This window comes from Rhipicephalus sanguineus, chromosome 3, assembly GCF_013339695.2.
Source record: "Rhipicephalus sanguineus isolate Rsan-2018 chromosome 3, BIME_Rsan_1.4, whole genome shotgun sequence".
Classification (NCBI taxonomy): Eukaryota; Metazoa; Arthropoda; class Arachnida; order Ixodida; family Ixodidae; genus Rhipicephalus; species Rhipicephalus sanguineus.
In genome coordinates, this window is record NC_051178.1 from 206787410 (window position 1) to 206814695 (window position 27286).

The 27286-nt window shown below is 46.6% G+C and overlaps 1 protein-coding gene across 4 annotated transcripts in view; it reads right to left on the bottom strand.

Moving 5' to 3' along the window:
* Positions 1-27286, bottom strand: part of LOC119388162 (protein unc-13 homolog B) — a 317102-nt gene that overhangs the window by 52089 nt on the left and 237727 nt on the right. For 3 of the 4 annotated variants that reach the window (XM_037655817.2, XM_037655818.2, XM_049413847.1), the window contains exons 11-14: positions 10726-10793; positions 8847-8934; positions 3745-3819; positions 2735-2954 (exon numbers count right to left, since the gene is read on the bottom strand). In XM_037655817.2, the coding sequence (XP_037511745.1) occupies positions 2735-2954; positions 3745-3819; positions 8847-8934; positions 10726-10793 (451 nt within the window). The remainder of the gene's footprint in view (positions 1-2734; positions 2955-3744; positions 3820-8846; positions 8935-10725; positions 10794-27286) is intronic. The other variant, XM_037655819.2, reaches the window with a different exon arrangement.

Sequence of the window (27286 nt, forward strand, 5' to 3'; positions counted from 1 at the left end):
TATTTAACTGTCCCACCACGCTTTATAACATATGTTAACGTGAGAAAAAGAGAGAGAGAGAGGGAATCAACTTGATTGAGACCCTGAGGAAATGGATCATGGGAGCCTTACGGGCTTCCTTGGCAGCCAATAGAAGTGCACTTGCGAGGAACCCACTACGCTATAAATCATCATAATTTTTGTGTAGTAGGGAAGCAGCCCCCATGCAATTTTTCGTCATTCTGCGGAGAACCATGGCACTCGCTAAACACCTGTAAGGCATTATGTGCTCTTTGTTGATGCTGTGGCTGATGACGATGAAGAATTATCGCAAGGCCTTTGTAATGGGTTAGAAGCATTCAACAACCCACTCGTCACGCAATTCGCATTGTGTGACGCCTGGTTACAGAATTTGCGTTTGTGTGACGCCTGGCTGTTATTTTACTCTTCTACCACACTACATTAGATATGTTAATGTGGTTCCTTTGCGACATAAAGCCTGTATAGGGTCTTTTTGCAACGCAGTTTCAAGCACCGGCATGGCTCAGAGGTTGAACACCGGGCTCCCACGCAGAGGACCCAGGTTCGAACCTCGTTCCATCCTGGAAATTTTTTCATATTTCCTTTTTTTTCTTATTTCGTGCGATAGTGGTTACGGACACCGGCGGCGGCGGCGGACAACTACGGCGCCAAAAACGGCCGTTGATATGATCTCATAACAGCTTTCGCTGTAAAAATATATTTGCCAGGAAAGTCACTCATCTCCTCCCCCAAAAACCTCATAAGGCTTTCCTGCACACACACCTTTTATGAGGAGGTGCACCCTTTACAGGACGCTATTCCCCAAAGCGTTAAAAAAAAGTGCCGAATAAAGCTTTTAAAAAAATCTTTCCTCAACACTATTTGTTGCGTGCATTCGATAATATGATCAAAAAGACGTTCTCGAAAAACACACAAGCAGAGACGCGCGCGTATACACATGCACGCACGCATACACGCACAGACGGAAGGACTACTTTCAGGTAGGAAAAAGAAAGCAGACGTGCTATAAACGGACATCTACGAGAGTATGGCCAATGGCATAGGACACCGTCTTGCCACTTTAGGGCGTTGGTAGAATGGCGATAAACATAAAACAGCAGGTAATAAGCAAAGTATACAGTGAAAGAAAAGGGGGCCTGTCGTACGGGAAAACAGATAACCGATGGAATACTGCTGGCAAATGAGAACTGCCAAGCTGAGGGGGCAACACAGAAATAGGAGTGAGAAGAAAGAGAACAGAAGGAATAATGAAAAAAAAAGGAGGGAGAGAACGCACACAGAGAACGACGATGAAGATGGATCAATAACAACAACAAGAAAAGACGGACCCGCAGAAGGCAGTAAGCAAACAGGAGGCACCCGCAGAGAAGCCACGGCAATTCGGGAGAACAGAGATAAGAGAGTGCCGCAAATTAGGCAAGAACGCGTCGATGATTGAACGCCAAGGCTGGAGCGGAAACGGGCGGCGACAATGCTTGCCAGGTGAGCGGGAGGGGGCGACGGATGTGGCTGCCGCCGTGGCAAAGGGCCTGCGGTATTTGGCCCGACAGGACAAGACAAGCGCAGAAGCGCGCGGTCGAAAGCCGGTTCTGACGCCTAACAGCCACGACAGTAACATACCGAATACTGCACCATTTCCCCGCCCACACAAACTATAATTGAGCTGATAGTTTGTACGGGTGCGGGTAGTTGGGAGGGTAGAACCGGCGTTTATCTATGCCGCTTGCGAACAGAGCTCGAAGCATCGGCTTATCGATGTAGCCATATGGCAGGATGGCACACACGCACGCACGCGCAAGTTCAGTCTGTGTTTTTGACGAGTATGATATTCGTTCGATGGAAAACACCTAGAGCTGAGTCGTCGCAGTTGACGACCAAAAGAAAGAAAAGAGCGGGAAGGAGAAGCCGCCTTCTCGAGATACGAGCACCCACAACACTAGCGCCACGCAGTGCTACCTCTATCCACATTAGAAAAGCCGGTGGGTGCCCAGCGGCACTCGGAATCTAACCCAGTACCTCCCGCGTTGGCGGCGGACGCTTTAACACCAATACGGATTAGGAAAGACGCCAATTCCTGAAACCCACATGAGGGAGCATGGGACAGCAGAGGTTATCGGGCAGCGTCAACAGAAGAGAGAGGAAAGGAGCGACCGCATGTTGAGATAAGCAGCACCACGGCCCTTCAATACTTATTCAAGGACCCTCGCAGTACCCCGCACAACCGAGTGTCAAGTCGGGATACCTCTCTCCCCTTCCGAAAAAGCGGTGGGTGTCCGGAGGCATTGGGGATCGAACCCAACACTTCTAGCGTTGGATAAACATAGGTGGCGTTGATTGGACGCGGACGCATCATTACCTCACCACCGATGCGGTACTCCGCTGCTTACTCTACGAAGTACCGTGCGCGCTCGCCCGCTCCCTCTTGCCAGCACTCAACTCTACCACTACCCACCCCCTCCCCCGCTACCGACGACGGCGCCCACCTTAGTACGCTTTCCCTCGATCGTTTCAAAATAATGTTACCGACGATTACGATACTCCCTAACGCGAAATGTGGGCGCAGCTGTACGCGCGTTTTCATTTGGCGATATACTGAAGCCAAGGATTTGATAGAGACTTGTACGTAGTACGTACAGTGTCTACAGAGTACTCTTTATTTCATATATTAAATACTTATTTTCTCGCGTAATTTAATTATTTGCATCACACTCACTCTGCAGGCAGTCGGCGTTGAGCAGGTCTCGGCACTTTTCGTGACATTTGACGCCGCACTCGGTGCAGCGAAGGCCCTGGTTGGTGATGCCCCAGAGCAGGCCCTCGCACTCGTAGCAGTAGGTGGGTGACGTGGCCGTCCACGACTGGAAGTTGTGCGGCGTCGTGCTCGAGATCGGGTAGATGAGCGCCTGCAGCGTCTTCTTGTACACGTGCGTCTTCTGCGGAGGACAAACAGTGTCACTGTCCTATCGCTCTCACAAGACTGCGACGTTGAGGGAGTTTAATCCGTAGGCCCTACAGAGTTGCCAGTTTTCAACATACTGGACCCAAATACAGCTCTAAGCCTAGTACGTCGGACAACAGTCGATGTCCCGCCCAACTTCCGAGAAGCACACTGCGAAATGTTGAATCAACGCCTCTTCATTAATCAAAGCTAGAGCTCATTGCGATTAGCGCGAATAACGCTGCAAGCGACAATCCTCCGATAAGCGTTAGGGCCACTTTCTCGCGCGGTTGTGGTATTGACGCCATGAGTTACGATACTCCATGTACACACCAAACACTATAGCGTAATCGAGTGGCGCGCCGCCACGACAGCGCTAATAATGTCTCTCTGCCCGCTTTAGATGCAGAAAACACGGAACGCCGATCTAGAACTTCATCTTGCCCAACAGGCACAGATTTTCTGCACTATCTGTTAATTTGAATGCAGTTAAGGACATAATAAACGTTCACACTAAAATGAATATTCAGAGTTGCTGACGCTAAACTTTACTTGTGTTTCTCGTGCAAGGAAACCCAACTGAGGTTTCCGAGTTAGTTAATGGTTAATTAGGACGTAAGCCCGGACGTCTAATTTATGAATGTACAGATAGCTCGAACTTGACACGATAATGAAACGGCTACAGTAATGTTTAATATGAACAACTAAAACTACACACTGGTCAGCTTTGATATCCAGAAATGGATTGATGCAAACGTGAAAAGTGCGGCACAAGCGATACACACCAGTTCTTCGTCGTTGGGATGTGTTCGGGGAACAACTGATGTCAATGCGGCATTCCGTTTGGTGGCAGCCATAGTCTGTAGAGAGAAATCATGGGAAGGGGTACGAAGTTTGGAATCAACCTTTGACCACTGAACAGGCGAGGGTGCTCGACTTCGTTTTCTTTTTTTTTGTTGTTGTTGTTTGCGGCAGGTTGGCCCATAATATGCCACAAACGCTGGTGATCTTTAAAATACCCAAAATTTTCCTAGCGCATTTATTTTTTGCAAGAACCCAGCAAAAAGTCATGGTGCAGATTGTTGTAAATGTTAACATCACAAAATGAAAGGATGAGATAAGGTCAAATCGGCCTTGTAATCGCATATTCTGCCTCGTTTTTTACCCACTGTGAAAGTCAATTTTTTGAAAACGAGGTAGCAAACTCTATGGTCTGCTTACTTTAGTCGATGCGCTGGCCATGCACTTCTAATAACACTTGTTCCAAATTACATAAAAACAATGCAATAAGCTACAGTGGCTGCAGACACAAACAGACGTTTTTCTTCTTCGGCCATTCCCCCGAAACTCAATAGCAATAGATCACACATGCTGCTGCAGATATAACGCTACAACATAGAATGCTGCAATCAGAATGTTCAATCGCCAAGGGAAACAACCAAGACTGATCACGCACGTAGCGTTTAACAAGCAAGCATGCAATTTAAACAAAAAAGAAATAAAATAAGAAATGGGAGGTAGAAGCTCTATTACCAAACTTCGACATCATTTTGTCAAAGTCGGATAACGGTGGGTAATGATGCAAGGCACACACAAAAAAAAAGATCACAGGCAAGATTACATTCCTTGTAAAAGTTCACCATAATCACTTCAGGTTTTCTAGAAAGACCAGGGTATGGTGATAAGAAAAGGACAAAGCGAAATGAATGATGCATCAGCAAGCCTTTTAATGATTTTTTTTCGGCATGCCTACCAAGAAACGCAAAATAAAATACGGAAGCAAAACACAAAGTTTGATAAAAAAATACTCGCCAGTGCGAGAAATAGAGCGGGGCACATTCAGTGACGACGCTACGAAAGGTAAAAAGAAGAATACAAAAAGGGAATCGGGGAAAAATGCGGGTATTGAAAAAGAGTACCTTGAGCACCTTTTTGCCAGGAAGCATGAAGAGAGGGAGAGAAAAATGTGGGTGAAAATACGACGACGAAAAGAAAAAAAAGAGAGAAAAAAGATCCTGAACAGCGCGAAAGTGCAAAGGTCAGAACTTGATCCTCGAGGAATTCTGAAACGGAGGAAATATGAAAAAAAAAAGAAAATCTGGAAGAAAGAAAAAAGCGGGTCCGTCGTGTTAGAGGTGCGAAGTATATAAATAAGCATCGCCAGAGAAAGGCGCAGGAACGCATCGGCGAACACTAAGCCTACGATCCGCGAACTCGGATGTCGCACGGAAAGCAACTTGGGCAAGTTTCGCGGCGCGCGCATCAGGTAGGCGATGGAAGAGCCGTGAAATGAGGCTGCAGGAAACGGAGAGAATAAAAACAAACAGAAAGAAAATGTAAGTATACGGGTTAGTGGGCGAAAAGCGCGGTTGGCGGATACGAGAGGATAATATATGTTTGCCACCATGTTCGCGTTGATGACGCGTGGCGAGACGGGCCGAACTTTTCGCAACGGACGAAATAAGCAGCGCGGTGGATTTGCCACGCACGCGCGAAGGAAATGGCGACGACGGCTTTTATGGGCGACGAGAAAAAGGGAGGTGTGGGTGTTGAAAACGCTACTGGGTGTGTGTGTGTGCGTGCTTGTGTACGCGTAAGACGACTCGCGTAATCCACGCCGTCGGAAACTTTATTCCCATCTTTCTTGTGTCGCATTAAAAAGAAACAAGCCATTTGTCACGATAGTGTATCCTTCAGACTCTGATCATTTACATGCTCGAGAAGCCTAGCCCTGTTTCTCATCTTTTTTTTTTCTTCGTCTATGTGAACGACATTCAGGAGGACGAAAATGAAACGGGAAACACGAGAACTGTCACGAGCTACATGTAGGTTGAGAACCGATGTACTGAAAAGAAAAAGAAATGAAGAAATAAAAAGAGTGACTGGTCGGAAGGAATTCAGAACAGAATCTAGAATTGAAAAAAAAAAAAAAAAGAACGCGAAAACGACATTCACGAGCAAAGAGAAACGGCGAGATATTTACACAGGTGGCTGCATTTCGAGAGGGGCTTCGATGCGAAAAAGCGTCGGCAAGGAAGAGGAGATGCGCGACCTCCGACGCAGTAAACAAATACGCGGACGCTGTGCAGTGTTGTTACGCGACATTGTCGCTACATGTGTGCGGAGCAGGGGCGGAATTGAGGGAACGTTCGCACGCGGAACCCGTTGTTTATGCAAGACCGTCTCTTTCGATACGAGGCTGACAATGCGCCGGTAAGATGCGGCTGAAGAAAAGATTGTTTCCGAAGGCGGGGGGACGGTCGCAAGGTGACGCTCTGGGGAACAGAAAGCAATACACCGTATCCGTTGAACCCTAACCGCGTCCCTTCCCTCGGTCCCAACGCTGTTACTGATTTTTTTTTTTCACTCTTAAACAAGCAGCAAAAAGGAAGGAAAGAAGGGCAGAGGGGCATCTTTAAATTTCTCTTCGATGAGATGTTCTTTTTTTTTTTGCGGGATAAGACGCTTATAATCGAAGAGATAAAGTACTGAAATTGGAGCGAGCAATACGAAGCTAAAGGGTGAAAAGATGGGCTACTGGCGGGGCGTAGGCAGAATCGTGCGTTGGGGCACTAAAACGAAGGACACCGACAGAAATAAAAAAACAATCTAAACACGAATAAAAGACGTTTCGGCTTCACGACGGAAGCCTTGCTCACTTTAATGTTCCGCCTAATGTTCCTTAATTCCACTTAATGTTCTTTGTTCCATCTAAAGTGGCCAAGGCTTCCGTATAGTGAAGCCGAAACATGTTTTAGTAGTTTCTAGATTTTTTTTTTGTCGGTGTCCATTTTATTGCCTCATGTTTCATCCCGACCAGACGGGCTTCTGTCGAACCCTCGACTACAACAATCATGCGTTATAGCAGCTCCGCCAACGGGCCATTGATAGCCTTCACTCTTATCGATTGCGAGTTTGGACGTGCTCCCTTCTCTTGCTGCTTGTTCTTTTTTAAACTAGAGGCGCTGTCATGTCTCGATCACGGGCCTCGTGGGCAACAAACGCTGCACGACGGAGAATGCACGTACTGCCGTTGTTGCGAACAGGAATGCATACGCAAAGCTGCTCCTGCCCCCTTTCAACCCCCCCCCCCCTTCCCTATATTTTCTCGTTTCAACTTTACACTCGAAACGCGCCACTGTGTTTTCGACACGCAGTTTTCTTTGTGGCTTTGTTTCTATAAGTGACGCGAAATAATTTGTTTCACAACAGGCGCTTCGGAAATTTGGAAACTGTTTAAGAGACCATAACTGTGACTGTAAAAAAAAGATAAAAGTGGGCCAACGAACAACGGCATCTGCATTTCAATCGCGTCTCCTTACACGGAAAAATGACACTGACATACTCACGGCCCTGTCTAGTCAATCGCGAAGTAATTACGACCAGCTGTGAAGAAGCCCGTAGTTTTGGGGAGGGCAAAAACAGGACCCAGCCCTGCTTATCGCAAACATTTTTTTTTCAGCAACTACGAAGGAGATAACAGGGCATTATAGCAGTGCCGGTAATACCGTACGCTTTACGCTACGACACTACAGTTTCGTGTAAGCGTACAACGATCCGAATACATTTTAGCTGCACGAGTTTCTCGATGCGATTCCGCTATAGGCTAAATGTTTTGCGCGTAGCGGAATACCGTACAAGCTAAAAACCTCCACTATACGGACGGGGAAGGCTTGGTTTGAGGCGATAAAATAACACGTCCCACGCAAATAGCCTGAAAGGGTGCGCGTACACGTGCCCTTTACTATATAGTCATGCATCCGAACGGCCGCGAGACGAGATTTCAGCTTGTTACCACGACAAACTCGCGCCTGTTAACGCCCAGAGAATCTGCCCATTTCCCAGGCGCGAGCGCGCTTGTGCTCCGACGCAAAGCTTTACCGATCGCGGTTTGCAATTAACTCGCCCGGCGGCATAAGCTGCCACGCAGAGGAGCGCCTCGCATTTCACCCAAACAATGTTCGCTGGAGCAAAGCGAGCGCGTAATTAAGCATAAAAATATTATGTATGTCACACGCCGTTGCCTCTTCTCGAGTGCTGAGGGAGCGAGAGAGGGAAATGCTACAGACATTGTACAGCAAAATGGACTGGAACATTAAGGCCGTTAAGAAAAGCGTTTTAGTTAAAAAAAACAAACACGGCGCTCAATCGGGCCACAGAGTGCACGCATATTAATGCAAGTGCGCGGGATAGAACGGATATATTTAAGCGCTTTGCTTAACGACCGCGAACGAATTACTCCTCACGAACGTACTTGAAAAAGTTTCACAGGGACAGCTTTCGATTACCTTACACAATGAAAGTTTCAAAAGTGCACGCATTAGTCACAATTGCGGTAAGCCCTTGTTTTTTGTTTTTTTTTTTCCTCCAACGGTTTTAAAACCACGCATGAAATGAAACAGGGTGGGGAAAGAGCGAGGGAGGGGGTTCTAAGGAGCAGTAGGAGGAATTTATTCTCTAGAAAAGATCAACATTAAAATAAATAACGAGTACTTTAAACGGAAATACTATCAGGTTCGAAACAGCGATCTGTATTAGCCTCGCCTCCATAAATATAGAACGGCACAATGTCAAAGTCACTTGCACGCACTAAATAATCGTAATGCTCGCTCGTCAGTCAGCAGTCATGCTTCCTCGCCGTTTAGCTCTTTCTTTGCCGACAGTATCACGGCGTTTAATCTTGTCAACACAGCGTGGCAGCCTTCATAGCATTCATTTACTTAATAAAACGACTAACACACTTGCTCTCATTTCTAACAACCTTTTTTCTCAGTTTTCCGACGGTATCGCCTAGCCGCGGGGGAGACAGAATCGAAAAGGCGATATAAGGAACGGACATTCGGCGTCCCAGAAACGCGAAGACAAACAGCTTTGCGATCGAACTCACCAACTCGCTGACAAGAGGAATGGACTTTCTTCTAGGCCTGATATCAGGCATCGAGTCGATGTTGCTGTAGAATGGATTATGCTCCGGCCTGCACAATAACAACAAAGGGACAAAAAAAAAGGGCATCGATTTCTAAAAGCACTTTAAACGAACTGCCCCGCCAACACTGTAACTTGTTTCGAAAATGTGGTAACATAATCAGGAACGGTACAAAGGCAGGTTAATTAACGTTTAGTCTACACAGAGCAAAATCAAGCAATTCCTAGCATAAAATATAGAAGTCCGTAAAAAAAAAAAAACGAGATGATTTAAGCTATGTAATGAATTAAACAAATTTTTGTCACTGCAGTGAGTGTGCTCGACTTAAATATGAACTTCAGATTGACTGATACCTCATGTTATCAACATGATATCCAAGTCAGTCAGTCTTTCTTAAAAAATTACACCCCCTCCCCTCTATTCAGTTACACTTAAAGATGAGGGAACATACATAGAGCTGCTGCTTTGTACATCCAACTATGTAATGTATGACTGATAAAAAAAAGCGTTAAACAAATTCAAACCAAGCAAATAAACACTAGAAATAGCGCATAATTACAATCTATTCATATGCACAAGCACGTATCCAGAATTAACGGGCTTGAAGTTTGAAGTTGGAAATTCCGGATGCAAATGTAAACGTTCAAGTCAAGTTTGTAAACGTGTAAATGTAAACGTTTTCGGTACCTGGTTCTTGTTGAGTTTAAACGTGCGCAATTCGAAACTTGCAAGCATTCGCTTGTACTCAAAACATGAAGGGTTCACACGCTTAACGGACTGCACAGGCCGTAAGAAAGATGCTAGTGATCCTTTCTCATTTGCTTATGGTGTTGAGATGGCCGGTTGCTTTACCGAGGTGGCGGTTACTAAGCGAGCGCACGGAACAAGTGGTTTCTCTATGAAGGCTGTCTCATCTTCACACTGCATTCTACGAATTTGACGTTTAGATTTATGTAAGTAAGTCCTTTATTTGGTGAGCACGTGCACTGCTTTACGCGATAACGCAGTGTTAGGGTTAGTTTCGCCAACGAGTACGGCCATCTAGGTGCACCTAGTCGCGTTTTCTTTCACTACATCACTACAGCCACGATGCACACGATATGCTTGTCTTTCGCTTGTTTCTCATATAGAAGTTGCGCTGTTAACCAGCTACAAATGGCATAACAAGTATAAAACAGACGTTCAGGGGAAGATGGAAGCTTGAAGAGATGAAAAATTCTTGAACACGGGGTATGTTGCCATGGAGACAACGTTTAGACAAGCGGTCTTGTCTTCTTCAGCGTTGCAACCCCGAAGAAGACAAGACCGCTTGCCGAAACGTTGGCGACAGCAACACATTCCGTGTTCAAGAATGTTTCACCATAACAAGTATAACTTAATAAAATAAATTTTATTTTAGTTTTTAGCGGTGGTGTTCCACGAAGCATTCTTATATTCTGCTCGAGAAATGAAAAAAAAAATGCGGTACTTGACTCGATAGCATCACTCAGGCTGGATATCCATTCAACTTGCAAGCTGGCCCGTACGTGTATAATGCCCCACACTCTCTCCAGAGAAGCTTCGCTCCTAATAAGCGCTACACGGAATGCATCGATTAATACTGGCCTCACCGGCAGGCATGACGGCCCTCCCAGCACATTACCGTCCGTGACGACGACAGGCACAGTTGACTGGGGCCATTACATCAGCAGACACTCGCCGCCGTACGGTTGTTGGGCATAAAACTGGCTGTCGTGAGCTCAACGGCGATACCATGCGCGGGCCATTGAGTTGGACCGTGTGCCACAGTGCACCGCGTCAGATGAAATGGCCAGTTGTCACGAAAGCCGGGGGTACTCACCCTCCACTGCGAGGCCACAAGCTCTTGGGTCCATCACGATTGCTTGACCTAAGGGCGCCTCCACTCTGCTGAGACAAAAGAGAAGAAAAAGAACGACGAAAGGTTAGGCCACGCAGTGTGGAGCAACTAAAACGTAGCAATGAGCGATAAATAATATTTAAGGGCCCCCTAAACCACCTAGAGGTCGAAATTCAGTTGTGGTGTTGCAGGTGTGCACAAGTCTACAACGAACGCATGGCCGCGAGAACTTTTCGAACACATATGTGTTCGATGATCGAAATAGGGCCCTCGCTCGTTTTGTTCTTCCCGTCGCTACGCTCCGTTCGTTGGCTCGTCTCTCCTCTTGGCCGGGTGTTCTGCAGGCAGACAAACAGGTCCTTTCTGCTGCGGACATCAACAGATTCTACTGCTGACGTCACGACCAACTCTGGGGATACGGAAAGGCCCGGAGAGAAGCACGGCATTGGTGTGTGTGCGTGTGTGTGCGTGCGTGCGTGCGTGTGTGCGTGCACGTGTGTGTGTGTGGCGCGCCCGCAGCGCGTACAGCTGCCGCGCTTCGCACTACAGATCGTGACGCGCGTTTACTTGAAATGTTAAAAAAATTGAGGAGGTAGTTTAGGGGCCCTTTAAAAACTCGACGATTACTACATTCCTTATAGCATACGACTCGGGCATGAAACGGCCGGGACATTTCTTCTTCTTTTTTTTTACCGTTAGTGATATAAAGACATGCAGAAGCAGAAATAAGGTGCCGGCTATACTCCTTGGCTCTTGAGTAGGTGGAACATGCAACATGCAAGCTACAAAATAACGTATTAACTAACGTTTTCAAAGTAACACCAGGACGTTCAAAATGCGTGGTAAGTACAACACGTTTGGTATGTCATACATATTAGAATAACTGCAGGGCATTGCAAAAGAAACTCTTAAAAAATACGAGTAGTAATGTCACATAAAATGTCTCATATCATCGGGCGACACGTACACAGTGGCCTTTTCTCCCATCCGTCATGTTTTATACCAAACATGAAATAAACTTGCATTCGTGTATTACGCACAAATGGACTTCACCGCAAAAAAAAAAAAAAAAAAAAATCTGACCCGACCAATAAGGCAAACTGTTCAGGGACGTAAGGCTACATAGGCGCTGGCTTACGTGTTGTAGAAAAATCGTAGGAAAGAAGCACAAACAGATACCGGACCGTATGCTTCACGAGGCAAGGAAACCACGCTGGTGGCAGTAAAAGTGCAGCACCGATAGTGACCAGCAAACAGCAAAAAAAAAAAAGAAGAATAAACAAACAAGGAAAGATATATGGTAAGAGGAATAGGACATAAACCAGTCCGACCACATAAAGCGAATCGGAAGACACCGAAGGGAGCGTCAGTAGATCCTGGTAAACGCGTGCGCAAACATAAACCAAATCAGAAGGGAACAAGTGAAAGGAAACCCAAGAACGGAACAACAACATAAAAGGGCCCCTCGCAAAAATGCATGGTCAGGAAGTCGCTCAGCGACCGAGAGGAAGATAGCATGAGCCTCCTCTATAATTTAACGCGCGGCTCGGACGACCGCTAAGAGTTGCGCAAGTGCCTTAGCGTAGCCGTGCTTTTCCAGTGCGCTGTTACGTCACGCTCCGTGGGGAGCATTCTGAGCACAGTTCTCCGATAATTCCTAGTGCACCGTAATTAGAAGCGTAGAGACGTAGCTAACGCAGTGAATAGAGAGTTCAAGCGTACGCTACAGAGTTCGAGCGTATACCACGTCACAACCTGAAGCACAGGACGTCTACACCGCCGGATTGCGGCAATGGCTAGATGCCCTCCAGCTTGCGTCAACGGTGTTCAGCACCCACCAGATACTGTGTAACGTGGCTTTTACAAAAGCGCACTGTCCATTGTCGTTCCACGTTGGAGAGAAAGCCCGAGTCTGAAGTCCGGCGACCGCAGACAGCAACGTCCCAAAACAAACAGAAATTGACGACGGGGGTGTATTGCAAAACACAGCCAAACTTTGCTTTCACCACACGCAGACAAGCGAACGAAAAGAAAAAGTACAGCGATTCAAGCGTATGGCAGTAAAAAGTCGACTGGTTTGGCGAAAAGCCAGTAGGCTATTGCAGAAAAAAAAAGGAAAAAGGAAATAGGAACCAACGGTTCAGGTCTTACAACACCTAGAATTCTGGACCGAACGCCAGTGAGTAGACCCGCTCCAGACAGCACGGCGGATAGGCTTTCATAGTACGAAAATCTCATAGTACGAAAAACAGGTTCGTGGCGTTTTAAGTTTACACAGCAGGATAAAAACAACGTGAGAGAAAGAATTTCCACAGTGGCCGAAGCTCCAACCAGAATACCAGTCTAACCTCTCCGGGATTTCCATTAAAGATTATTATCAGTGTACAGAAAGAACAAAGCATGCAGTAGAAAGCTGTCGAGTAATCTACAAGCAGTGATTCCATAAACGCAATACAACGAACAGTGACGCTGCTTAGAAACGGATACTGCCACCGCAGAACTGATCACCAAGCCTCTGTGCCAGTATTCGTTTTAAGCAACGATTGATGAAATGTCTGCTTTGTCACCGACGATTGTGCACAAGGCCTCAATTTATTAAGAATGTTTCGAACAGATCCCGCCAAACGAAATTAACAATAGTTAGGCCCGTTATCTTATCAGCGCCAAAATAAGGAGTGAGCTAGGTAGCTTGGAGGAAAATCATATTAGGTTTCCCGAACTAGCCAGGCAATATTCTGAATGTAAAGTTTTCAAATATCATTAAGAAGCCATACATCACTCAATCTTTTTAAACGAAGTTACGTGTACTCGCGTTTCTTTTAGACGAAACTGTGAATGTAATGTATACACGGCATTCACGACCAATTTGCAATAAAAACTGCTGCTCTAAATAATAACAGTATGCGCGCATGTAGCGCGAAGCTGACATGGTAAAAGTAAAACTTTAGGTAAAAGCATAACTCCACGACAGCTGGTGTCAGTGAAGGCTGCAAGCGATGCGAGCGCAGTGAAAAACACACATAACGCAATACTATGCCTAATTTCATTTGCTGCTAACACCGTATTAAAGCTTTCTAACGCTGCGAGAAACGATCGTCACAAAGAAGAAACACAAAACTCAACGATCAGATATAGGAACAGCAAAAGGTAATGACCACACACCACACAACAGGAAAAAAAAAAAAAGAACGAAGCCATTACGTGAATCACACGAGAAAGAAACGAACTGCAACGAAAGCGCTTAAGTCTAGAGAGGCGATGATCAACAGGGTCTTTCGGCGCTGGAACTAACGGGGTATATAGTAGTATATATGATGGTGCAATGATCCCTCTGCGGGCTCCGATTGTGATCCTTCTTCTTTACGCTCTTTTCCTCGTTCATTCATTCGTTTCATCTCTTCCTCACTGTCTGACCTGCAGAAGAACATATGGGGCAACAGAGGGAGAGGGCGCCCATTTGCCCATTGCTTGAGGGCCAGTCTCATCATCTGAGCGGGTCGACCGCACGCGAGATGCCACCGAGGCCGGTAGCCGTGGCTTTTGCAGTCAGCGAAGGTGCGGCCGTAAGGGCGACGGAGACGGGAGAGGAGACTTTGTCAGCAGGGAGTCGCCCTGAATTGGCGCGCCCGCAAGAGCAGCGGCCGCACGGCAGGCGGGAGCTGCCGGAGATTCGTCGTCGCGGCACCGTAATCGGTGATTAGCCCCGTCCCCTTGCCAAGACATGCCTCTCTGTCCGCTTCTTTACGGCCCGCTGTTTCAAGCAGCGATTTGCCCCTCGCCTTCTACGTCGTCATGGGGGCAGTGTAATCGGGCTGCCTCGAAGCGTAATGGCGCCCCTTGCGCGCTAGAATGAAGCGAAGAGAAAGAAGTCGCTGGCTAAGCACGCGTACACAGAAAAAAATGAGAACAAAATTTGCCGTATTTTTAGCAGAAGAGGAAGATGATGATAAGCCAGGAATAGCCAAGCACGAAAGCTAGGAACAAGTTAGCGGTGCTTTCCTCAGACGGTGATGCATACAGCTGAGCTCAGACAAATGACCAGTACGCTATGCATTGTTCTTCCTACCCACGAATAAGCTTCACAGCAAACAACCCTCCTACTCCTCCTCCTCATGGCCCCAGACTTAATCACGCAAGCAAATAGAAACTGGGTGCGCAAAAGTGGTGTAGGAGCAAGTCATGCAGAAAAATCGCAAAATTGTAAGGAAGATTTCTGTGAATACTTATTAGAAGACAAAAACAAAAGCAGCCGCCCACTTGCCCCCCCCCCCCCCTCTCAAGGTGAATGAAACAAAAGAAGGCGGAAGAAAGAATATAAAGTGTACCGCGAAGCTTAATTATAAGAAGTCCTCGAGAATGAAAAAGGAGAAAGAAATGTACTAGAAAATGGAAAGAAAGCAAAGTGTAAGACTAATAATCTGCAGTTCACAAGGATTAGAGAAATCAGAGCTCGCTGCTGCGTAACGATGTGCTGTGTGAGGATAATGATTAAAAGAGGAGTTCATTACTCGGGCGATTGCAGTTATTTAGCTTCTCTTTTTTTTTCAATGTTTAAACGAACATTCGTACGCCTCATTGGCTGTAAAAGCTTAACCTTAAGGGCACTAGGCATCATTATTAAAGACAATAGTCTTTCTTGGGGAACTTAAACGCAGAAATTTTGGTCTGTCTTTCTGTCTGTCTGTCTTTCTGTTTGTCGGCACGTCCCTCGATTCAGCCACTCGGCCAAAGTTGAACCACTTGCCCAAGGGCCAGCCGTCTTGAACTGGTACGGCTGTTCATACTTGTGAACGTTGTCGATCAAAAAGTAAATATCATGCATATCTGAGGTGCAACATCACTAGGTAAGTATTAGGTGGCGTGTTCCTTTAATAGAAAATGCATACATACGTAATTTTAAGGACCCTAGTTTCTTAAGCTGCGCTGAAAATGCATAAGAATGGAAGCTTGAGCGAGTTGGTATGCGTTCATCTTTGTTGAAACAGCGCTCACTAGACGACGACGAAGTAAAAGAAGGCACAGGACAGGCGCTGCCTGTCGTGTGCCTTCTTTTACTTCGTCGTCGTCTAGTGAGCGCTGTTTCAACAAAGCTGAAAATGCGACTGCGCTGAAATTTGCCTTCCTCCGTGCCCTTCGCACGAGCTCATTGTTGTGTTTCGGTTTCGGTTATTTATTGCACTGTACGAATGCCATGGGTTGGTGTTGAAAAACTTTAGTTTTGAGAAGGCCAAGAAGGTGAAAAAAAATATTTAAAAATGAAAAAGCAGCGTTGTGGGCGGCCTTCAGGCTGCCGGTTGTGGGCGCCGCTCTGGCGTTCCTGTTTTACCCAGGCGACGTGTAAATAAAAGAGTGTGTGGAGAGAGAGAGAGAGAAGCAACTTTATTAAAAAGAGTGTGTGGAGAGTACTCGTTGAGTGCGGACGTTTCTCTGCTTCAGCGCTTCGCGCCAAACCGCGTTTTCGGGCTGGCTGGCGTCCCCGCCGGTCGCGTTGGTCACCGCCGGTCTTCGCCTGCTGCTGCGCCGGGACTACCAGCACGCAACACAGCACTCATGTTTCCCGACGTATTGCCAGATGGCGTCCATATCTCACATAACGCCTCTTCTATCGTCTTTACACGACATTTGCAGCGAAGCACGCAGATCCGCGGCATTCGTACATCATTATTATAATTATTACTTTATCACGATCTTGGCATTGTCGATGTTATACGAAGCAACTACCTTCATTGCCTTACTGACGACAGCAATCGATTGGCGAAATGGTTCAAAAAATTAAAGAGCTCGCTACCCTGCGCTTTCCTTTCTTAATCCGACGAAAGCACTACTGGAAAATGTAAGCGTATAGTTTTTATTGAAAATAGGAGTAGTTCTATGAGTTGAAGAACAAGCGCTGTTCGACAAACGTGAACACTCGGAAAAGGGGACGAGCTTCCATTTTCTGCATTGCACACGGCGTCAGCCACGGTAATATAGTGGTTAAGGTGCACGGCTGCTGACTCCAAAGTCACGGGTTCGATGCCGAAAGCGGCGGTCGCATTTCGATAGAGGCGAAATGCTAGAAGCCTGTGTACCTAGATTTAAGTGCACGTTAAAGAACACCAGATGGTCGAAATTTCCGGAGCCCTCCACTACGCGGTCCCTTATAGTCATATCGTGGTTTTGAGACGTAAAACCCCAACAATTATTATTATATACTAAGTGAAAATGTACATAAAAAAACTAAAGAGAAAACCTGAACAGCACTATGCGAAGAAGCTAACATGCAGAATCAACACGTAAAGCGAACGATTATGTCATTATGTGGTCTGCCGAGCGCGAGAAATAAATTCACTTATGTGATAGCTGTCTGGAAAAAAACCCGGCGTTTGGGGGACAGTAAACGAGAGTTAACAAAGATTGCATTAGCGGTGAAAGGAAAAATGACTGCAAGACAATACCGACGGCGCAGAAACAATTACAGGAGAAATGAACGCAAGGACAAACTGCACCGAGTTTGCTGCACGTTTCAGGGCTGTCCCAGTGTGCTGACAAACGCGCCTTTTTTTTTTGTGTGTCTCTGTTTACTACTTCTGTTATGGTAGTACTTCAAAATGGGACGCTACTAAGCACTGCAGTGAGAATATAAAACTCACGCCATCACCACCACCAACAACAACGACGACGAAAACAGCAATAGTAACAGCAGCAGCGGCAACAACAAAAATTCTTACTAAAGGAGCTAGTGCTAGTCTCTTCTATTCTTTGTGGTCCGTCTTGATTTGCGCTGAAGTTCTCTCATTAAATGCTATGTACCAACTAGGCCCAACAAAAGTTTTACTAAAGGAGGAAGGACAAAAAAGTCCAGCCAGCTCCCCTTCGCGAACACTGTCGAAATAGCTGAGCTTATGGACGTCCTTCTTCGGGCTATATCGTACTTCTACGTTTTTTTTTCAAGTCTTCCCTGCGTTGGCGCTTAGCTTCGGCCTCTCTTGCGCGAACATCGCGGTTGGCTCGGCGAAAACACGCCCGTTCTCGCGTCAGCTCTCGCTGACGCTCACGTCGGGCGACTTTTTCATCGGGAGAATGAGGAATGTTCGCCATCTTGAAAGCGAAAACTCCTGAACACTGACACTGACAGGGTATTTTACACTCCACTGCACCTCACCGTCACCCCATCTTGGCGCATTTCTCGAAGGTTCACCCCTTGACCTCACCCTCGCCTCCAGCAGCACACGCAGCCCTCCCCTTCCTACCGAGCCTCACTCTCACCACACTAAGAGGCCACGTGATCACCGCTACCACAGCCCCGGACATAAAAGCCTCGACTAAGAACAGCTTCGCTATAAAGTACCCCAAAGGTATATAAGGAGCGCACCAACAGTTAGTGGTCTTTGATTCTTGAAAAGGAAGTTTGCTACTGCAGTTTAGAAACAGTAAAGAACAAGAGAAAGCGACATAGGGCACATCGAGAATCACTGGGTTTATCGTCTAGGCACAGTGCCAGGCAAGAACTTGACGACGCCTCACGTACACACACGCACGCAGGCAGACAGGAACGCGCTCACAAAACGGAAATAAAATGAATCCCAAAGAAATAGGCAAAAGGAAGTATGATCATTAAATAAACTATAAATAGTAGTGAAACTCTGAAAGGAACTAGGTGTTCAACTTGAGCTATTCGCAGAACGCGGACACAATCGCACTAGTAAATGTCTTAGCAAAGTGCATCACAGGGGCGGCGGACATTTTTGACAATTAGGTACTTGACTGGCAAAGGTATTACAGAGTTGAATACAAAGAAAATAAAGTAAAATGAGCGATGCTTTACTATTAATAGGCAGAGAATTTGAACGCAGTAGACAAGACAAAAAAAATTAAACCGACAGTAGCAGCGGCTTAATATAAAGGCAGACTTTCAAACACCGAACAAATGCCAAATAATATAAAATAAGAATACCGCGAGAAAAACAACACTATCGTGTGTTTTGGGAGCTGCTCTACACAGCAGGTTGCGACTATGATTGAACCTCGTCAGCAGGGGATACTATGGATACCTTGTCAGAAACCGAGAAATATGCCACCGCGAATCCTTGTGAGCCTACCCAGAACACTTGGAATACAATAATATTGGTGTCACACAGTGCACTGATGATCGCGATTAAGCCCGATCGGGACCAAATTTCTTAATGATTGGCTCCCTTTTGCAGTTTGTGTAGATGAGCCAATCACGATCAAGAAATTCGATCTGGATCAGGCTTGATCGCGATCAAAACTTTGACTGTTTGGACACCGGTATAACTTGTAACAGGTTTCAAGATGACAAACATCTCCGCGCATGAAGAGATGATTTACTCAGAAGAGAGATAGCAAGCGTCAATCGAGAATGAAAAGTACTTCGAACTTTTTTTCGGAGACACGAAAATGTTAGTGATGACCCTTCAAAGGACGTTGATGTGAACGAAGTCAGGATTGAATGACTACTTGCAAGCAGAAAAGGCGAACATTAAGGCCAATCTCCAAACTGACCATTACACAGCGGCTTGCAGCAGGGCAAGTGCGTATGTTACAACTGTATGGTCTGATTCGCTACAGCCATAAAGGGACCCTGCCACATTTTTTGAACATGTTCAGAAAACGCGGCCGATCGGTAGTCGAGGCGCCTGTGAACATGTGAGCCAAACATTAGAGCTCGGCAAGTGGCAAGGAATTTGCAATTACGTTTCAAAGTCAGCTAGCAATTGCTCGCTCTTCTCTCAACAAATTATGCCACAGACTGTCCCTACCGCGTCATAAGCTGGCGGAACCGGCCACTGGCTGAATTGAGCATCGTGGGCTGCATGGTTACCACGGCTACCACAGGGTGCCGCCACGCACCAGCGCCATGCTCTATAATGCCAGAACCCCACACTATAGAATTACACCAGTGCGCGTGAACACGCCGACGCATTCAAAGAAAAAAACAAAGAGTGCTCAAAGTCACGACGCGCGCTGACGTATGGATGTAGCTTCTTGCCCCCTAGTCACCCCTGCTGCGTAGCTTTCAGCGCGCTCGTTGGGACGAAGAGAGGGAGAAAGCGCTTAAAGCACACGACAAATCCCTGTGACACCGCTCATACATGACAGATTCGAAAAAACTTTTTCTGCAATCGACTGGTGAGGCAATAAACTCCGATAGTGAGGTAATCCGATGATTACATGAAAAAGTGTTGCAGGGCTTCTTTAAAGGCGTTTCGCGCCTAACTTGCATAAACGAAACGGCGAAGTCAAGTTAGTTCATTGCAAATGATTTCTATATTTCGGCATTTTTACTCTTGTATAAACGTGTTAAAGATTACAGAACGTTTAGAGCAAATCAAGAGGCCGCATTTATTTCTAGCTTCTATCTTGTTCCCTGCAGAAATTGTGTTTGATTGACAAAGCAAAAGGGAAGCTGAGCTGTTACCCTGTTCCGGTCGATAAAAAAATGAATAATCTTTCATTACTGAGCCGGCGCCGGAACCCGGCGTGCACGAGCCGCTCTTGGTTGTTCCTATCGATTGCAGTTAGAACTATGAACTTAACCGGAGCGCTTTTAAACACAGTTTATATGAAAATTGCATTAGAGCGTAGGAGTTGCTAAAGTACAACTGAAGCATATAAGAAGCAGTAAATGAAAGACAGCAATCGGAGTGGTAATGAGAAATCCCAGTAAAAAGAGTAAAACCCTGACGCAGGTCCTGTAAAGCGTGCTCTGCCGCCGACGTTTACGCACACGGAGAAGCAAACTTTTGAACGTTTAGTTCTTCGTCAAGAAAACTGCAGGAAACAATGGCCAGAATTTGTGTTCGGAAAAGATGAAAATTTAAGAGTAAGATATTCGTATACAGCACTAATTCTAGACGTACATTGATCCGATATATAATGACATGATTATCTACTATTGAACACTCTTAAGTGGCACGTTCAAGTAAAGCGATGTTCATACACAGGCAGTTTGACAAAGACGAACGAAGAAATTATAAGCGTATATTTCTTGAACAATGGCAGTGTAACTTTTATTTGTGGTAATAGTGCAAACGGGCGTGAGCTCACAACACGTTCAGTCGCCAATGATATATACGTGAAAGCTTCGCGGCCAAAGTAAGTCAGAGAGAGAAAGAGAATCGAAGAGCGACATGTTTAGAAAAGCCCCATGCCATAAATACGAATATACAGCACACGTGGAAAAATGAGTTGAAAAAAGGCAGTAATTGCAGAATTTCCGATAAATTTCGCCATCTCTTCAAGCCGTAACAACATTATAGGCCGTAAAAGAGGCTGTGCCATTGAAGTGAATAGCGATGTGGGTCCAAGATTTGATCGCGTCGGTTTAGAGCGCGCCAGAGATGGGATGCCAGGGCGCGTGACTGTCCGTAGGTGCCGCTGCCTCGCAATCACCACAAACTTCCTCTACGCTTTATTATGGCTGTAAAACGTTCCTAGCACAGCGATATTAGTTTAAAACCACGCTCTCAGCTGTTCCTCTTAACGCCCGAATATAAAACTTCCACGTGCAATTTCGTTCCAGTACACACGTAAAAGGAGGCACTAAACCGTTATCAATAAATTGGCAGAAATCGCGGTGCACGTGTAACACAAACATAACGTTAATTATGCTCTCGGAGCCTGCCGGTCAAAACTCGCACCTTATTAAAAACTCACGGGCTCTCTTATGCATTCACCTAAGACGACTCGAAGGCGAAAGCCATCTTTTTATTCTCAGTCGATGTATTGATCCTCCTTCGCACCCCTCTGACAGTTTTCTGCACCTAATGTGGTTTTGTACTGCCTCAAGGATCGGAGGCTCTGCAAGCTTGCTGCGCCTCACTTGGTTTTGCATTGCCTTTGTGATCGGCCCACCTTTGACCAAGCGACGATGTCGTGTTATGACGTCATCATATGACGTCATGATGACGTCCCATATTTTGGTGATCTGCGACGTCGTACTGACGTCATATGGTGATGTCATCACGTGATGATGATTTTTTACATCACTCGTGTTGACGACGCCGACGGTCAATTTTCGCATTTGATGAGACACCTAAGGTTCACGGATTAATATCTCAACGAGTCTGAAACAGATATGGAACGCCACAACCACAATATTATACTCAATGTTATGCGTCTACTTTTTTATTTTCTCACACTCTAGACCACAACTTCCGACGTCATTCAAATGAGTGAGACGTCGAGTCAAGAAGGACAAGAAACAAAGCCTAACCGCCCAACGGCGGAGGGGCTGCAACGTCATCCCCCACGTTCTTTCCTCTCGCTACAGCGGAAGCGATGCAGCGCGCGTAGCGAACCACCATCGTGACCACCGGCAGTGGCACCGCAGCCAAATGAGCGGCCGCGCATGCAGCCCACACTGCCCCACCACCACCGCCGGAAGCCGCAATCAAAGAGAGAACCCGCCGCCGATCAATGACAACACGGCGCCCGAAACGAAGGAAGGCGGGATGACCGCGCATACGCATTACTCGGCGTAAAACTCGGCCAATGAGCCGGCTCATTGGGGGCCACTGACGTTGGAGCTATTTGAAACGCATTTACGCGTCGCTTCACTGGATGGCGTAACGAACGGTTCCCTTTCTTTACGCTGGATAACTCTTAAGCTGTAAGTAAAGGCCAATCGTACCACAGTCGCAGGTTGTATGAAATGTATTCGCTAGTAATTGTCACCGCGACTAAAAATGTATATTGGCAACAAACGAGAAATTCATCTCGCAAAAACCGAACAGCAAGTTGGACATACCACATCTTTGAACCAGATGTATCAAAGAAAGAAAGAAAGAAAGAAAGAAAGAAAGAAAGAAAGAAAGAAAGAAAGAAAGAAAGAAAGAAAGAAAGAAAGAAAGAAAGAAAGAAAGAAAGAAAGAAAGAAAGAAGAAAGAAAGAAAGAAAGAAAGAAAGCATCGAAGCCATTCCGAAAACTACCTTCCCTATGCGAATGTGTTACGCTCAGTTTCATAATAATAGAAGAATTGTTGTTATTGTTGCCCTTTCTGTATTATCCCGCATTTCAGCATGGCAAGTGTGGGGCTTCATAAGTTCAGAGCGCACTCCGATAGATGGCGCCGTAAAGCATTTTCTCCTTTACACCAACAAGCGTATGACCCTGCGCACCCCATACTCCACCTCTCTGTGAACTCCAGAAGTAGCACGCGAGATCCTTCCGGTTGAAAAAGCAACACATGCGGTTTGGCCCGCGTCAAATGAGAGCCTCCGAAAAGCGGAGGCGCTCTACTGTTAGTAATTTGCTTCTGTTGGAAGCAAATAACTAACAGTAGATGGAGAGTGACATGAACCCAGTGTGTTAACGTCCCATTCTAGAATGAAGAGGAAGAGAGAGAAAGAACGGTGTCACAAAAACTGAAATGAAGCTTTCTGAGCACGTTCTTACCGTACCCAGCCGGGAATGAGGCGCGCAACCGGTATTACGGCCGGATTTGCGAATGGCCCCCCGACCCATCTCTGCACCCATAGCAGCTCGCGGAGGCGGCTCTGATAAGCGAACCTTGTCGGAATGCCGAGACAGCGCAGCGCGCTCTCGAATACATTTCGAGGAGGCACCTCTTAAAAATTCATAGCGTATCTCGAAGAGAGCCGCGCAAAAACGCACTGAAATGTGCCTCTGTGCATTTTTTTTTCTACATTCCGACGCATCTCTCAGTTTTTGTTGTTGATGTTGTTCTAGGCTAATGTACTCCAGCGCTCCCAGAAATGCGACGACGACGACTTCGGAAAAACAGGAAAGATTAAAGTTCACTAAAAGCGGCGGCAAAACTAGAAACCCAAAACAGACACGTGAAGGGCAACACCTAAAAGCGAGCCAATGAGCAGGCGAGAAAAGTCAGGAACTTGGAACTGGCGGTAGGCTGAGTCGATGACGCGTATAGCTTGAGAGCGTATGCAACGAGCAAAACGAAAGAAAAAGCGTTGATTTGCAATTGGCCCCAGCACGCGCTTAGCGTACGCGCTCTGCATCGAACGCGCACGCACACAGAAGATATGGAATGGTATTCTGAGCATGGAGAAACGTCGGGTGAACATGATGGAGAGATGTGCAAAAAGAGAGTCTCTTTCCGGAAGGCGCTTCGTTAAAAATATATATTTCGGGCGAAACTTCTAACGTTCTAACGACGATGCGGATACGGTAACCTCCTAATCGCACTCGGAGAAAAAGAAAACGGAATGAAACGTGAGGGAGGATGGAGTCAGTATGTAGGCAGCGTGTGGGAAGGGCGGGCCTCATCGGCACGCCGCAGTATAGGCCGAGGAACTTATCCGGCACCACATCCTTATTTCCCTCTCACTTCCTTTGGCACCTATAGGCGAGTGCCGGGATAAAATAATAATAATAAGCTGTTACTGCCGCTAAAGAACGTTGGTCTCTTGTTGGCCCGCTGTCGCGGTAACCATTCGTGATCCGAGATCAAAGGACGGGTCTTAAAATGAGCTCATTCAAAACATATGAGCGCACCGATGAGAGGAATACGAATGCAGACACAAAAACAATAAAAAGACGGTGTGTCTGGAGTAAATTAGAGTGCGAATAAAGCATGATACGAATAAAAAAGCGTAATTCAACATTGAGGGGCTGAATAGTCGAGCTAAGTGCGACGGGCAGTAACTATATACAGCGCTCTCTGGAAAGAACACGCTGGCCTTTACAATTTATTCGCGGCGACAGCCCAAACTACGCTAACTAGTTAGTGTCATCAGTTGAGAGCATATGCGCATTATTGATCGTGTCTGGCATCCTTTTTTTTTTTTTTTTTTCGAAAGTCTGCCCTTAGGCATAATATTTATTCAGAAATACACATATAAATTTGCTTCGTGTATGAAGTCCAGTAACGAGCGGTGGTGAGGTCCACTAATCCAGCGGTCAAGGTCGGGTGGTCGCCCAGGCCTGAGGCCTGTTGCACGTAGGTGACGACGACGGCTTAATTGTAGACCCGTGCATGTCCACAATAGGTGTGTGACAGTTACATCGCTGATTGGAGCGTCGCAAAATGGGCACGATGTACCATACGGGCCGCGGTACTTTTGCGCCCAAAGGGTGGTCACGGATGGGGTAAGTGCAACCCCAACACGAAGCCTCCGCAACGTAACCTCCTCTCGGCGGGTTAAACCACCAGGGAGGTCTGACCCACACGGAGGTATAAGAGCTCGTGTGGTACGTCGGAGGCTTTCTTTTTCCCGTAGCATCTGTCCTTGAGCATCCTCAGGAAAATGCGGTAGTGGGTGCGGTGTGACTTGTGGGTGGGTTGCCAAATCAGCTTTGACAAGGTCCGGCAAAGCGGCCCGAGGCACCCACTGAACACGTATCCGTACAGATGCGGAGGCAGCAAGATGGTGAATACTATCCGAGAGTGACGTAGACCGATACACTCGTCGTATATCGTGGATAGCTTGCGTCGAGTCCGTACGAATTATGAGCTGAGAGCATCTGTCAGGTATAAGAAAAGGTATCAGTGCTGCCAATCCGTCACGTATGGCAGCCAGCTCAGCAAGGTGAGCCGGTGGTGCGGGATCCGCAAAATACGAGCATGTCTGGCAAGCCTCTGGTATTGATGGACATACAAGAGCGGTGTGAATGGTGGTGCCACTCACACTGGCATCAGTATAGGCGACGAGAGTGGCGGTATCTTGGTGATCGGCACGAAGCAAACGGGAAACTTGGGCGTTCGCCTGGCGTGGAACCGGGTTGTAAAGGCGACCAAGAGGTTTGTTTTCAGTGAGTTGCATTTTGTTCCACGGGGCAATAATGCTCGTCTCTGAAGGGGAATGGTGAACTTCTTGGCCCATGTACCGCGCCAATGCAGCAATTGCTTTCTCGCGGTTATCATTCTTGCTCAGACAGGGTTCACACCAAGTCGATTTTCGCAAAAGAGGAATACCCAGAACGTCACGGTAGGTAAGCGGGACCAAGATATGCAGAAAAAAAGCCCATATACTGTCGCATTCTGAACTTCAGCATGAAATGCGATCATCACCTTAAAAAAGAAGAGAGTCAGAGGAGTCCCGCGAAGGCACCTCGAAAGTCTCTTTCGTTGTCCGTTGTCGCTTCTCTTGACAACGGCCAAGAGAAGCGATTATCGTATGCATAATTTTAAGAATTTGCAGAAAACTACAGATGTATATAATATTTGTTCCGATACGTTGTATACTTGTTGACTTTGTTAGCGACCATCAACCCTTCTCTTACGAGTGTGTGTCTGCGCACTCTGCTGACTGCAATTGAATCATGAACTGGGCCTTCTGTTCGCATTCGCGACACTGCGAACGTCTAGAAAGCGACAGTAAAGACGATTAATGCGCACAACTGTGAGCTACAATGCGTGACGAGACCCCAACTGTGGACTCAAGAGTATATATCTCGGACTGCAGGCCCTGGGCTACCCAGGAAATGAAATACGGGGTTATCCAATAGGACGTTTTATTTTGCGGGTTTCAGCTTATCAGAGCGGGAAGCGTCCTCGGTTAACGGTTATCGACAAGCAGGACGATGTTTCTTACAGGCCACTTAATGCTGACAAGGAAACGGGGAAGAGGGATTATGTGAATAGCTAGCCATTTATTAATTTCCTTTTTAAGCGGCAGGCCCCGCATCGCAGAGACAGGAGCTGAAAGAAGGGGAAGATGGGGCTTTCGGGCGTTATCTCTCGCATTATCACTATCGCATGCTTCCATCCACAAAACGCCAATCAGCGAGATAAACAACCGACTTCCTGAAGATGCAAGTTACGCCATCTGAACGCGCGATAAAGCAAGCAGACGAAGTGCATTAACCCGCGTAACGCTTTCAAAGTCAATGGAGCGCAGAATTCGCTACCTGGACGCAAGTGCCGGCAGGGTTTATGCCCGCGCGGTGAACTAGGAGTCGGCAAATAATAATAATAATAATAAAAGAACGCCGCACACGATGCAGCGCAGTCGGAATAACAATAGAGCGCTGGCGCACTGAACGAATTCATGCATGGGCCGACCGCGCTCTCTGATGCCGCCTTTCCTCCTTTCCCAACGTGCAGCGCGAAAGAAATTGCGCTTCGTTGTTGGACTCCGGCTGCGCAGCGCGCTCGCACACTCAGCCCACGTCGACGCGGGCTGCAACACCGAAGGCGCGCCGCTGAAAGCAAAACCTCGCGCAGTCGCGTTTAGTAAATGAGCCGGCAGATAAGCTTACACATGAAAAACGGTCCCCACCTGCAAGCTCGACAGAGTGGTTTGATTTTACGGCAATGTGAGACGCTTGCCGAAGCACTTTTGGCGTTGTATTTAGTTATTTCCACGCGCGTACTTAAAATGGATACAAACAGTTGGGCTGCATCATAGATTACCCTTTCATGACAAAAAGAGGAAACTACTGTTAGGCTGAGAGCACGACTTTTTAAAAAGTTCGTCTTTAGCACACTTTTTTAGGGGGGTGGGGGTAGGAGGGGATAATATTTTCCTTGACATTTTATGACATTTCGATGGGGCCGAGAGTCTGATGAAATCACACCTGATCATAAAAAACCACGGCAAAAAGAAAAAAAAAATT